A 13,990-nucleotide genomic window follows, 5' to 3' on the forward strand; every position below is an offset into this window, starting at 1 on the left:
CCATTCCAACCATTGGCCTCCTTTCTGCTCTTTCTCACCCCCGGGCCTTTGCACATGCTGTTGACTCTGTCTAGACAGACATTCCATCCTCAAAGCTCCTCCTCAACCACCTGATTGACGTACTTTCCCTCTCAAACCATCACTTGACCCATTTCTTGCCTTCTTAGAAACAATCACAGTTTGTACTCATTTGTTGCCCATGACTGTCTCTCTTCCCTCCCAGAACGTAAGTGCCAGGAAGGCCAGGGATGATGTCTGTTGTGTTCAGCACCATCCCCAGCACCTACCCCGGGACTGGTGTGTAACCCACCAGTTGGTGCTCTTAGTAACACTGATACTGTGCAGGTGAGCCACAGTCAGGAAGAGAAGTGGTTCCCATGTCAGGGACTGGTCACGACATTCTGGTTGAGAATTTCCTGTTTGTCAATGATGTTTTAGCCTTTCAAGTGGATGTTTGAATCTGTTACTTATTTTTCTTCCCCTGACTAATGTCAAGTAAAAACTGATCGGGGAGTTAATTCTCTGTCCCAGCTTTTCTGTCAATCAAGTGGAACAGCCAGAGATTAATCTTTTATGTAACGCAGACAAAAGTCGAACACAGCAGTTTGCATACACCCCCTCTGCCCCCAGCATAGTTGTTAAGGGCACACTCATGCCTACCGTGGTTTCTTATGGTCTCAGCCAGACCCTGAGACAGACAGGCTGCCCAGGATGCCCGTCAGAAGGATTGAAAAGATAGAGGTTACACCTGTTTTACATGCAGCAAATTAGACATTTTTCTGGCTTTTCTTAGGGAATCTGACCATCCCATTCGGGTCTTTGTCCACTGCGGCAGCGTGGCTTCCCTGGCCGCTTGGGGGAAACACGGAGAAGGGGACAGAAACGAGACACTGGCTGGATCTTCCTTTATTTGTCATGTTTCCCAAATCAACTCGTCTCTTTACATAATGCAGGAAAATCTTGTGTGGAAAGCTCTTAAAACTGCAGCCAGTACATAACCAAAACCTTACAGATACACTTGTCTAGGGTTTTATTTATGGGGAAAATTGCTAAAAACCAGATAGTTCCGTCCCTGATTTCTTAGAGCTAAGCCAAGGGCCATTAGGTCTCTAGCATTAATAGAAAGCTCCCTGGAGCCCGCGATCTGGCCATGGCATCTAGGTGACTGTCACGTGGACAGGGACGGAACGTCGCTTTTCCCCTCCAGCTCTCTGGGAGGCAGGTGGATGAACGCCAGATGACCACTTCCATGCAATACCCTGAAAATGGTCAACCGAGGATTTTTTCGAGACAGGACTTAACTATGGCTTCAAGAGGATGCTTGAGAACTGTTCTGCCCTTCATGAAGTTCACAGGAACCAGAATAAAACTGAACCAAAACCCGAGGCCTTTAGCTCGAGCACATTATTCTAGAACAGCGGGATTTCATCTGTCCAGCTTTGGGTGCAAAAATTATTCTGTATTAGTGGTTTGTCCATGACAATCGAAGGACTCAAAAATGCTTTTAAATGTCTGAAGGTTCTTCTTGATGTAAGTATTCCTAAATGCACGACCCATTGTGGGGCCCTGGTCCTCGGGTTGGGCTGGCTCCGGGCGGGGCCTGGGTACGCACGGGGAGACGGCAAGCCTCGCTCCCAAGTGGTTCAGATGGCCGGCCAGGGGTAGCGGCAGGGACATACAGTAACTCAATACAGGAATGAGGACGGCGTCGGCCCCATGGTCCTGAGGCTACTTGGCATTTAGGACTGACACACCCCACTGACGCCAGACCCCAGGAGGGGTGGCCCATGTTGCAAGACCATGACTGTGCCTGTGAGCTTGGGGGGGGGGGGTTCCTCTCTGTAGGGATTCAGGAACAGACTGTGCTGTGTATTTGACATGGAGCGTGCCCACTCTTCAAGCTCTGGTAGGTAAGGTTTGTTGGCCCTAAACCCTCTGATGAAAAAAATTAGAGGACTGAGTATTTGTGGTTAGGAAATGCTGGTGCATTCTAGAGGCAAGTGACTTTTTTTTTTAAATAATGAGGTGAAGTTGTGAAATATTGATAGGATGGCTATAAAAGGCAAAAGACCTTCCTAATGCCTATTTTTGTTATATAGGACACTTAGAGCCATGAAAATGAAGTTAAAAAAACAAAAAAACAAAAAACCACCAACAAACCCCTCCAACTAATGCTCCAATTAAGTGTCTGCGAAGATGTTTGTACAAATCTACCCAAAGAAACTTCACTGAATCCTGTATGTCCAGGAAGCACAGAATGTTAGGGCAGGAAGCGGCCCTCTCCGCTTAGGGATAACCTTGACCTACTTACTGCGGTCAAAGACAGGGGACATTGGCACTGTGGACTGATGCTGTATCATAAATATGGTGTCTTCAGTTCCAAAAGGCTCTGTTTTCTACACTCTAGAAAACCTATGTACAAATAATTTAAGATGGACTGTAAGTGACGTTCATGGTCTTTGCTCTAATGAGTTGGCCGCCATGTCCAAATAGAACAACAAGTTGGCTGTGCCCTCACCCACAAGTGGTTCTGGCATCTTTTCCAACATCCAGTGGTAGGGGCTGTCTGCATGGACTTCTCGGGTGGTTTGGGGTTGCGCACTGTAATTGGGAGGATCGGGCCTGGACCCACCGTGAGAGACCTCAGATCACAGAAGTGAGCCCCTTTTGGACCCCAGCAAAGGCCTCCATCCACCTGGCCAGTCGGTCGTGTTAGTGAAGGACCCAGCAGTTACATATTCACAGGGACTCAAAAAGAGAGACCTGGTTTTCCACCAGTGACATTCGGCTGTCATCTTAGGCACTTGGAGAAAACCTCTCTTCCAGCTGATCTAAAAAACAACTGCCCTCTCCTATTTTGGGATTTCTTCAGAAGAAAAAAAAAGTCGCTTAAATTTTATTCCATGAAAATTATAGTCAAATTTCAGCTCACAGTGTGGCCTAATTCTAGGACTTCCCTAAAGTCAAGAAAGCAGTTGTCTTCCAGACTGGCCTTGAAAAGCCCGTGTCTCTGGTCACAGGGAGGGGCACAGAGGGGAGCAGGGGCTGCTCCGTGGGTGGGGTGTGGGTCCTCCCAAGGGAACCTTCTTCCTCCACTGTCCTTCTTGACGAACTCAGGAAGACGACAGGCTGAGTGTTTCTGGAGCAAATATTGTCCGAAGCAGCCAAGGAGATTCCGTCTGTAAGTCGTAGCTGCCGGACAGGGAGCAGCTGAGCATGGTCTCTGGGAAGCCCAGTCCTCAGGCCGCGGGGGGCGTGTCTCCCCTCTTGAGACAGCGTGTGATGAAAGTCCCCAGGGCCACCAGGGGGATGCACATGGTGGAGGAGGCCACCAGCAGCCCGATGACGGCCAAGGCGTATGGGGGGTAGTCCTTGGTCACGAGCTGTCCCTGCAAGGGGAAACAGGGTCAGCAGGAAGAAACCACTGCACGCAGAGGTTGACCTGGTGGAGAGGCGTGTGCTGGGGGTGGGGGGTTGTCCGGGGCCACCTGGCTCTGCAGCTCACCAGCAAGTATGCTGGATAGACCACCCCCCGCTTGCCGTCCCCCTTGCCTTCTCTCTCTTCCGTGAACTTCAGCTAGTGTGCATACAGCCACTATTTTGGCCCTGCCTCTGAAAGATCACCGACAGGAATAATCAAGGGCCTTCCCTTCGGGGCACCAATAGGGGCACCTATGTGCAGGGGGCTAACCTGAGCCCGGTGCTGCCCAACAGAACATTCTGTAATGACACACGTGTTCCGTATCAGGGTTGTCCAACATGGCAGCCACCAGACACAGGGGGCTACTGAGCCCTGGAAATGCGGCCGGTGAGGGTGAAGAACTGAATTTTAAATTGTATGCAGTTGTGGTGAACTCAGATGGGCACAGCCCCATGTGGCTGTTGGCTGCCCCATTGAATGGCACAGCTCTGGTCAGGAGAAACCTTGAGGGACCTCTGGATTCAGTTGCTGGACGCTTCCCTGAATGCACATGAATTAAAGCTGATGAGAAATGAGGCCAAAAAGTGGGAGCCACGGAACAGCTACGTCCAGGGGAAGCAGGTGTTTGCTGTGGCCCAAGCGTGGTTTGTGACCCCAAACGCTGCTTAGGGTGTGGTGTGGGAAACCAGCCCGCGAACTTTCTGTTGCTTGCCTATTCCCTTTTTTTGTTCCATCCTGACCCATGCAGAAACTGGGGCAGGGCGGGGGGAGGCATTGAGAAGCTGTTGTAGCAATGTGACCGCTTCGTCTTCTGTCTGTTGGGTATCAGAAGTGATGGGAGCTTGTACTCTGCAAATATTCTCCTCTATTCTCCTCATGTCACTTTTCAAGTGCTTCACTGTCCTTGCATTTTACGGATGTATCAGGCTGCTGTGGATTGGGGAAGACACACCCCCGTCCCCCAGCCACGGCTGGAGAAGCGCAGCCGCTGGAACCAGGGCTGGGGGCGCCTTCAGCCACTATCGATCACGTTCTCTATGAAAGCGCGTCTGTATCGGGACAGCTGGCCTGGCCGCGAGGCCGAGGGTCCCCGTGCGGCCCCTGGCTGTTCACATGCTGACACGCTGTCCTTCCGGTTGGGGCACAGCAGCTGTGTGGAGCCCCAAGCGAGCCTGTTCTGTCTGTCCCAGCCGCACCCGGACCCGGACCCTGCCAGGATCCGGCACCCAAGTGCTGATGCAAGTCCCCTAGGGCTCCTGCAATGTCCCTTCCAGGGGCCATGCTTTCCGGGGGTCAGGGGCCGGGCCCTCCAGGCTCGCTCTGCCTTCCCCGAGGAGGCCTAAGTGGACAGAGGTCAGGGGTGGGAACCAGCACCTGGCAGACCTTCTACCGGCCTCCAGAGGCCCCCTGGGAAGTCCTGGGAGGGAATCCTACTCTCTTTACTGGAGTACACAGCGAAAAACCAAAGCCCACTTCTGCTGTCCTGAGCTGAGTGTTTTTCATTACCTGGGTAGTGTTTCTGTGTCGTGACAACTGACCTGCCCACCCCAGGGAAATGGGTCGGTTTCAGCGAACGTAAAGCCGGTGCTTGGAAGGGAGCCCAGGGGGCCCAGAGCCGGAGGGTACCTGGAAGGCGTCCCACGCTTGGTACTGCAGGGTCCCTGTGAGGATGTAGTCACTCAGGTAGAAGACAAAGAGGCTGACGATGAGCAGGGGGCTCATGCCGGCCCACATGGCCTTCCAGTACCAGTTCAGGCCACGACCGGTCATGGCCTCAAGGTCACTTTCAAATCTGTTTGGAAAATGCAGCGAAAGTCAGGATTATCCATGCTGTTGGGGCAAGACGGCTCCAGCTTTCATATCCCTTTGCTTAGAAAGATCCTGTTCTGAGCACCACCGATGATGACCTCTTTGGGGTTCCTCTCTGACACCTGGGGAGAGGGCGTGCGGGGTGGGGAGGGGAGAAGGGCTGAGGCCGCCACAGAGCAGGGCAGCAAAGCAACCGCCTCATGGTTACAGGGACATCAGAAGATACCTTCCTGGTGCCACCTTTGGATGAAGGCTGCTGGTGTAGACCATAAGGGCTACTCCCCATGGCGGGAGAAGCAGGCATGGAGAGGGGCGGGTGTGTGGTGGGGTGGGGTGAGGCAGGACCGTCACCGGCGGTAGTCACAGCCACCTGCCACGCTTGGGCCTGTGGCTTGTGCTGAGTTCCCACAGAAGCCTGCAGACAGCCACCTGTTCCCGTGCTGCTGCTGACCTGGCTGGACCCTGGGTTTCAGGCCATGAAGGGTCCTGTGCTTCATGTGAATGCCTGAGATTTTTCAAGATGACACGCTCTTTTGTCCCTTCACATCCCCTGCTCATCCCCGCTCCCCCTCCAACTTGCCTGGATAGAGAGATATGGGAAGAGCTAGCTGGCTGTGGAACGAAGGGTGACATGGCACTGTGGGTCGGTGGTCGCTAGATGGCGCTGTCCCCTGGGCGAGCCGAGAGACTCTCCTCTCCCGGCCATTCCTGGGTCCTGCTGCTTACAAACTCCGCTCTGCGAGGCACCTTTGGTTTCTCCCTCCCTCCAACCCTGACCACTTAGTACCACCCCTTTGCATGGACTTGTGTCCCTTCTCCAGCATCTCCCCTGGGCCCTGCCTTTTGGTCCTCTTTCCGCAACTTTCTCTCTTCCTGGGAAACACCTACCCTCTCAGGGGACCGATCTGTTTCTCCCTCTAGACTACCACATCTAGGTGACCCACTTGTCCCGGCTGACCCAGGACGTCCCCAGTGTTCACACTGAACGTCTCAGGAAACCCCTTGGTCCTGGGAAAACAAGGAAGAGTGGGTCACTCTAACCCGAATGTCCTCAACAGATAGCAAATGGAAGGACAGATTCCAAAGTCTTTCTTGACCGAAAACGTTTTGGACATGCTACACATTATACCCCCTTTGAGACTCACAGTGGTCTTTGAGGCTCCAAGTAGTCCTATAGGAAAGAAATGTTGACTCTCTCTTATTTGTGACATCCCGAAATTACTTGATCATGTGTAAGTCCCTTGGTGTGACAGGGGACCCCAGAGCTTCGAGGGACACAGAGGGAAACATGGCTCAACGGGTCTGGTTTCTAGGGTCATGGCTGGTCCTCCCCACTCCCATTGCAATACAGAAAGCAGAAAGACGAGATACTGGTTGAAGGTGGGAGCGAGGCAGAGAATTAGCTGGGCCAAGGGAAAAACAGTGCCAAGTTGGAGGAGAAAACTGTGGACTTGCTTTCCTTGTGGGGCGAGGCCTTCGTGGGGGCGTGGCCTTCATGGGCCCTTCCCCCAGCAGGTGTCAGGGGTGGGGCCTCCTTACCTCCTTAGCCCATACACGTAACACACAGCAATGGTCTCCACCAGCACGATGAGCAGCAGGGACAGCGTGGCCGCGTAGTCATTGAATATGTCAAACCAATAGTTGCCAGACTCCATGGTGAACACCAGGCCAATGACACAGTTGACGAGGCACACCAGACCTGGGGCCACAAGACCACACGCTCATTTGCCTGAGACGCCTACCTGTTCATCCAGTTTCCTATGTGGAGCCACAGACCCCAGGGGGACTTAGCCATGGACTGGCCTCTCTGCCTCTGTATGCCACAGGTGTGTGTGTTCAGGGGACAACAAAGGTGTCCCAAGGAGTGTGTGTCTGCACAAGTCACTAATGTTAATTCAGGGAGATGTCCTGCAGGGGGCGTCAAGCTCAGCGGAAAAGAGAAAGTTGTGGGTGCTGTTGTCTCCCCATGCTGTGGGGGTGGGGGTGGGGGTGGGGGTGGGGGTGGGGGTGGGGGTGGGTCCCACCCAGCCTATGGGTCTGGTGATGTCATTTACCCCTACAACTCAGCTTCTGAGCTCACGGAGGTGAATCAGGGCACCCCTTTCAGAACCTCCTAGAGAGGATTCATGTCTGGCCAGAAGAGGGAGTAGGGAGGGGAGAGGAAGACAGGAATGTCTACCCAGCTCCCACTATACGTGCCCCTGGCACGTCTCGTGCATTGGATCCAATAGCCTGGGGAGCTCCCTTTCACAGCTGGGGAAACCAAGGCTCAAAGATAAGGAGGACTTTCCCAACATCCCACAGCATCTAAGAGGGGAAGTCAGGATTCAGACAGAGGCCCTTCTGCTTCCAGAACCCAGGTTCTTGAACCAGCCTCCACGGGCAGACTCCCCCAGGGACCCCATGAAGTATTTGACCCTTAAGCTCCCACCTGCCCTTCTCACCGCCACACCATGTCCCACCCGTCACCAAGCCCCCGTGCCATCTTGAGGGGACACACCTCGAGGAAGGGGCTATGTGCTGGCTGGGAGCTAACGGCACATAGCATGTGGCCACAGAGACCATGTGGGAAGAGCGATGCTCAGTGCTAGAAGGTTCTGACAAGGGGTGGGCAGCTCCATCTGGCTGGCCAGGATTTTAAGGGGATGGGATGTGAGCTCGGTGGGATGAGGCTGGGAGAAGGGACGTCCTAGATGTGGTGGGATGGGGTCATCGTGGGCAGGAGTGGGGGGCCACTGGGTTCTATCACCAGGTATGATGGTGGAGCAGATGGGTGATGGAGTGAAGCAGGGAGATGCGTGATCAGAAAAACACGTTCCTTCCCTAGCAACCCAAATGGCCCACGACAGCAGAAGGGAAGATACACAGTGCTGGGTGGTCTTCTAGGTGATCATCTATCACGCAGGCAGGAAAGGGACAGATCGATGGTCACTTGCAACAATGGGGAGGACCGCATCGAGTTTGGTGAAGACAAGAGACATACAGCACAGACAGCGTGATTCCATGTATATGAAGTTCAAGAGCGGGAAAACGATCCTGAAGCAGTAGCAGTCACGAAGAGGTGGCTTCTGGGGCTGGGAGCATGTGGACTGGGAAGAGGTGGGGAAGGGCTCTCGGGGGTGCTGGAAACGCTCTGTATCTTGACTTAGGGGGTGGTTACATGTAAAAATCACTGAGATTGTGTTTAGGAAATGTACATGCTCTAAGTGTTATGCTTCGATTGAAACAAAGACCAGAGCAGATTGTCTCCTGGCCTGAAGAGTTTGGAGCACCATGCTGGTAAGTGTGGCCTTCCCCAAGGCTGGGGTGGCCACCATCCTTCCCCGTGATGGAGAACCAGAAGCACAGGCGAGTCATGCACTCCGAATCCCACACGGCCCCAAGGACAAGAGACCACAAGGCTCGTCCATCTGCTTGTGCACCATGCCTGGCCCTCCCTGAGTCCCCTATCCCCCATGGATGGGCCCACTCACCGGAGATGGCCTCCTTGGGCAGGTGGCTGGAGATGACCTTGCTGTCAGTCAGAGGCGTGAGGATGGCCGCCGTGTTCCCCAGCATGCTCCCAATGCCCAGCATCAGCAGCATGAAGAAATAGAGCACTGACCACAGCTGGGACACCTCCATGTTTTTAATGGCCTCGGTGTAGACGATGAAAGACAAGCCGGTGCCCTGGACCGCCTGCCCATGGTGAGAAGATAGCAGTTACCCACCCAAGGGGCTTGGGGCTCCTTAAGCACACCCGATACAAAGCAACCTGCGGGACCTGGGAGGTGGCCAGGAGAAGCCACGGGCCGAGCTGGGGTTTGCCATGTGCACACGGGCCCCTCGGGCTTAGCAGGGCTGGGTAGACACGTGAGCCATGAGGAGCCCCTTTCATCACTTTGGAACACTGAGCTCCCATCTCCTGCCCCAACTCACGTCCATTCGGGATGAAATACAATCAGACAAGGTTCGGATAATTTGTGCTTCCAATAGGACGGCCACTGAGGCATTGTGCGGCCCCAGTGGCTGGGAGGCGAGGTGGGTGGGTGAAGCCACGGGGCCTGGGAGGGCAGGGTTGCTCTGTAGCCAGAGCCCTGCAGGGATAGCCACCTGTGGAACCAGAGCCTGGAGCTCCCGCTTACAGACGAACCCTCCAAGAGGTTTGGAAGAGGTCTTGGGGTTGGGGGCATGGGGGAGGGTGCCCCCTGGGTACCAGCAGCAGAAGCAAACCCACTCTGGGGGCAAACTCCTGCAATCTAGACCTGCAGGACCACCAGAGAGATCGAGCAGCGAGCTTGCAAACAGATGTATAAACCCAAAGACGACAAGCCACGGAGGAAAGAGTTAGGAATAACTCCCCCAGAATGGCCGACACCGGTTGGCTTGGCAGACTTCTGGCATACCAATTAGCATAGTGGGATTCACCAGCTCTGCGTGCAGACAACAGGGGGTGGTCCCTTGTAGAGAATTTACAAACAGTAACAAAACCTGCTAAAGTTGGCTTTGCTTTTTATCATTATTATCATGAGCCAACAAATTCTCCATGGTGTCAGTCAGGAAACCGACTGCCCTCACTCTCCTGCCCAAGGCCACCCCTGGAATAGCTATGTAGGACCTTTTCAAAGAAGCAGAAGATAAAACTGCCAAAAGTAAGCGTATCCCAGGAAACTCAGCATGGGGAGCAAATGTGAGGGAAAAAAAAAAAATCGTGTTTAACAAATCACTGAACCGACAGGCTCCATCAACAGCTAAATACGACTTGTAGCTGAAGAGAAACTTAGGGAACCGGGAGGCATATTCCAGGAACGGATCCACAACGAAAAAAAAAAAAAAAAGATAAGAAGCTGGGAAAACATAAAAGAGAAGCGAGTGGACATGCAGTGGCAGGATGCGGAGGTCCGGAAGGAATTCCAGAGCAGAGAGAGAGAAGTACAGGCAATGATGAAGAGGTTAAGGGGTGTGAATTTTCCAGAACTGGTAAAGACACGTGGATCTGTGGCTCCAGGAGGCCCCAACCTCACCCAACCCACCCTGGGGCTGGGGGCATCCTGGCGTATTCATCCAACCCATGTCGGATGAATACAAAATACATCCATGCTTCAGTTACCGAGGCCAGAGTTCAAGGGATGGGCCAGAGAAATCAGAGCGAAAGCATGGGGCAGCCGAGAGCTTCGGAGGAGGACAGGAAATTTCAAGGCAACTGAAATCATATGGCAAACCTCTCCAAAGTGTCCAGAGAAAATAACTATAAACCTGGGACCTTCCACACAGGGGAGACAGTCCTTAAAAAGAGGGGACTGAGTATCGGCATTAGCATACAGACGACATCCGAGGAAATTTATCAAGAAGCAGGTGCTATACACCGGAAATGAATACAGCCCGGGAACGATACTGGAATTAAAACTAAAGAGGGAAAAAAGCAAGCTGCTCTAAAGGAACGCGTTTTAAGGGAGATGATGATCCCGGAAGATGTCTGGGGTGCCAGAGGAAATGGTGAACAGGTAAAAAGGCACAAAGGCGAGGAGAGACACACACTGTCGTGTAAAACAGCACAGCCTCCAACACAGGAGCTGAGAAAAGGACAGAGGCGGACACAGGCGGTATTTAAAACTACAGTCCCTGTTCCGGGTGGGCGGGAAGTCAAGACCCTGTTGAATTTCAGACCTGGTTGAGTTAAAAAGGCAGAGGACAAATTCAAGAGGAGAAATTCGCTAGATCAGTTCCAAACAGCAGAGAATAAGGCATCACAGGGGAGGGAAAACCCAGCAACGAACGCAATAGAGAAAGACAGTCTGAAGCCATCAGTCACCCCCTCATTCTCGGACACTGAGCCAAGCCCAGAAGTCAGGGCGGAAAGCTCCCAGGGGCCCCCAAACAAAAAGGAACTTTGAAATGAGAACACGGAACAGGAGCTGAGGCCCAAAGGGAGTGGATCAAGGCCTTGATGGCTGGGGGCTGGGGAGCGGGGGGTGGGGGGCGGGAAGGGGGTGTCAGGCCACAGGCCGGGGTGAGCAGAGAGCCAGGAAGGACAGTGTTGCCTTGTGCGTGAAATGAGCCGATCCATAACAGTGATGCAAGCCGACTGCCCGAGCCAGAGCCAATGTTCCCTGGGAAGGTGGCCCGCGTTGACAGGGTGCCAGGGGCCAATCACCAAGTGCAGCCTCCATGGGGTGGGCTCAGCCAGCTCCTGAGCCACAGGAGAAGGGGTCTGGTGGGGGCAGGTGGGTTATACCCCAGTTACCTTAGGCTGTTTAGCTATGGCTGGCTGAGAAGCCAGACATCTCTAACCACGGCTTAGACCAGAAGGCCCATGATCCCAGCATGATGGTGACGGAAACAGCTCCAGGCCCCGGGTTCCTCCAATGCAGCATCCGTGGGAGGGATTCAGGAGGACCAAAGTTAATGTCAAATGCCTCCCGCTGGGTATGAACCGGCAGGTTCCCCCCCACCCCCAACTCATGGGCATTTGCAAAGAAGGTGTTCTCTGCTTTGCAAAGAAGGTGTCACTCCATCTGGCAAATGACACACAGGCCCGACCCTGTGGCTGACTGCAGAACCCCCACCGGCTTGCACTTGCTCCTGTGGGCGGCTCCTGGGGAAGGGAAGCCGGCCGAGACCTTGCCCGAGCCTTACCGTGGCCAGCTCTGATTGCAAGCTACAGTTTCTCATCTGCGGGAGCACCTCACTGTATTTGCCAGGGAAGGTGGACGCCAGGTAGCCCTTCACCTGCTCCAGGTTGCTGGCGGTCAGAAAGCCATCCTCCAGGTCAAAGGAATTGGTCAGCAGCAGAATCACCCTGCCGAGCAGAGGACCAGGTGGACCTTGGCTGATTAGAAAGGCCACGGTCACGGAACCCTCTTGAAGCTGGGCTGCTGGGGGTCCTTCCCCTCTGATGGGGCAGGGTCTCTCCAACAACGGGAATCTGTAGATCTGTGGCCTTTTAAAGTTTAGCAGGGGTGGGGGTGTGTGTGTGATTTTGAATGGCTTTGAAGGAGCTTCAAGTGGGACCAGAGATGAGAAACCAACCCACCCAGCTAAGCCACCTTGATCTCTGGGCCGGCATGTTCCTCCAGAATGTTTGGGATGATGGGAATGTTCTGGGGCGGGGTGGGGGGGGTGCTGTGGCAGCTGAGCCCTTGAATGTGGGGAGTGTAACGGAGAAACCGACCTGAATTCATTTACATGTAAGTGGAAATCAATTTAAACAGAAATTTAACTGACTTAATTTAACTTAAAATCACAACTGCTTTGATTAATTAACGTTTAATCAACTAATTAATTTAATTAAAATTGAGTTAATTATATAAATCCATCCCCATTTAAATCTGTAAGTAGCCAGCTGTGGCCGGTGACTCCCACATGGGATCTGGATGAGGGTGGTCGTGTTTTGGGAAGGCGGAGACAGAGAGCAGACTCTGTCCTCTTCAGGACTCACCCACAGAGCCGCTAGACTACTTCCAAGGTCAGGGAGATGAGGCAGAAGAAAGGAAGGCTTGTCTGTTGAACTGCCCTCAGCCCCTCAGGCAGGGGCGCCCAGGCTGGGGCCCTGGATGGAGGGCTGCAAAGCCAGTGCCCTCTGCCCCTCACCCCTTGCCTTCCTGGCGCCCACCTCTTCCCAGCGGCCCTTGGGGGGAGCTTGGGTGGACGCACCCCGCCCACCCGACACGGCCCGGGATGGGCTTACTTGTTCAAGCAGCTCTCGTAGTTGAAGGTGGCCTTGAAGCCATAGATGGAGAAGGTCACGATGCTGGCAAAGATGGAGGTGGAGGTGTTGATGAGGGACACGATGACGGCGTGCTTCTGGCAGTTGTTGGACGGCTCGTTGTAGCTGGCGAAGGCGATCAGGCTGCCGAAGCCCAGGCCCAGGGAGAAGAAGATCTGGGTGGCCGCGTTGATCCAGGCCTTGGGGTTGGCCAGCTGCTCCAGCTGCAAAGCCGGCAGGGGAGGGGGCCACTGAACCACCCGTGACCTGCCGGTAGGGGGCGGAGGGCCCGGCAGTAGGGGACCCACTGCACCTGTGCTGGGGGCCGGAGCCCATCAACTCCCCAGCGGCTGACACGCACACATCGCTCCTGTCCGGTTTCTGTGGCACCCTTCCCAGCGGACGTGCGCAATTGAAAAGTCCACCGTGAAGTTAACTTAAGACACTGGGAGCCATCTGGAATGGGGGGGCATTTTGGGGTGGGGGCGCTGCCAGTCCTTTTGTTTCCAGGGACCAGATTTGCTAAATGAAGAACTTGTTTTGTCCCAAAGGAAATAGGACCCCCCCATCTCCCCACACCCTGCCGACAGAGGAGGGTTGGCTGCGGGGCACAGGGGAGCGGGTGGGCTGGGGAGGGATCACAGAATACCCTGCAGGGAAAGGGGTGAGGGAGACAGACTGTTGGACGACAAATCATATGGTCCACAGGCTGCTAGGAGGGTATGTGCGAGGCCAGACATGAGGCCAAGGCCATAGTCGGTTGGGGTGCAGGGAGGATGAGGGGGATGGGTGGACAAAAAACTCAGTGCTCCCAGCATGAACAGGACCCCCGCCTGGCTGAGGACAGGACCCAGCGCTCATAGGTAACCCACACTGCTCCCACCTCCCTGGGTCTCCCCCGCCTTTCCACCCACCCTGCAGGACGGGGGGTACCCCTCCCTCCAGCCCGTACCTTGGGCGTGAACATGTAGGCTATGCCGTTAGTGGCTCCGTGGAGCGTGAGGCCCCGGACCAGGTAGATCATGAGCACGCAGTAAGGCAGCAACGCGGTGAAGTATACCACCTGCGGGCACCAG

General features: G+C 54.3%; 1 protein-coding gene across 2 annotated transcripts in view; it reads right to left on the minus strand.

Moving 5' to 3' along the window:
• Positions 1-2,127: 2,127 nt before the first annotated feature.
• The window catches only part of LOC111144287 (solute carrier family 6 member 20), a 31,775-nt gene continuing 19,912 nt past the window's right edge, over positions 2,128-13,990 (minus strand). Inside the window, exons 6-12 of one of the 2 annotated variants that reach the window (XM_022498528.1) lie at positions 13,867-13,977; positions 12,897-13,138; positions 11,846-12,008; positions 8,704-8,908; positions 6,770-6,929; positions 5,048-5,213; positions 2,128-3,389 (exon numbers count right to left, since the gene is read on the minus strand). In XM_022498528.1, coding sequence (XP_022354236.1) covers positions 3,240-3,389; positions 5,048-5,213; positions 6,770-6,929; positions 8,704-8,908; positions 11,846-12,008; positions 12,897-13,138; positions 13,867-13,977 — 1,197 coding nt within the window. In that variant the 3' untranslated portion in view covers positions 2,128-3,239. The remainder of the gene's footprint in view (positions 3,390-5,047; positions 5,214-6,769; positions 6,930-8,703; positions 8,909-11,845; positions 12,009-12,896; positions 13,139-13,866; positions 13,978-13,990) is intronic. The other variant, XM_022498529.1, reaches the window with a different exon arrangement.

Source organism: Enhydra lutris, unplaced genomic scaffold (assembly GCF_002288905.1).
Source record: "Enhydra lutris kenyoni isolate GAN:26980312 unplaced genomic scaffold, ASM228890v2 scaffoldscaffold10, whole genome shotgun sequence".
NCBI lineage: Eukaryota > Metazoa > Chordata > Mammalia > Carnivora > Mustelidae > Enhydra > Enhydra lutris.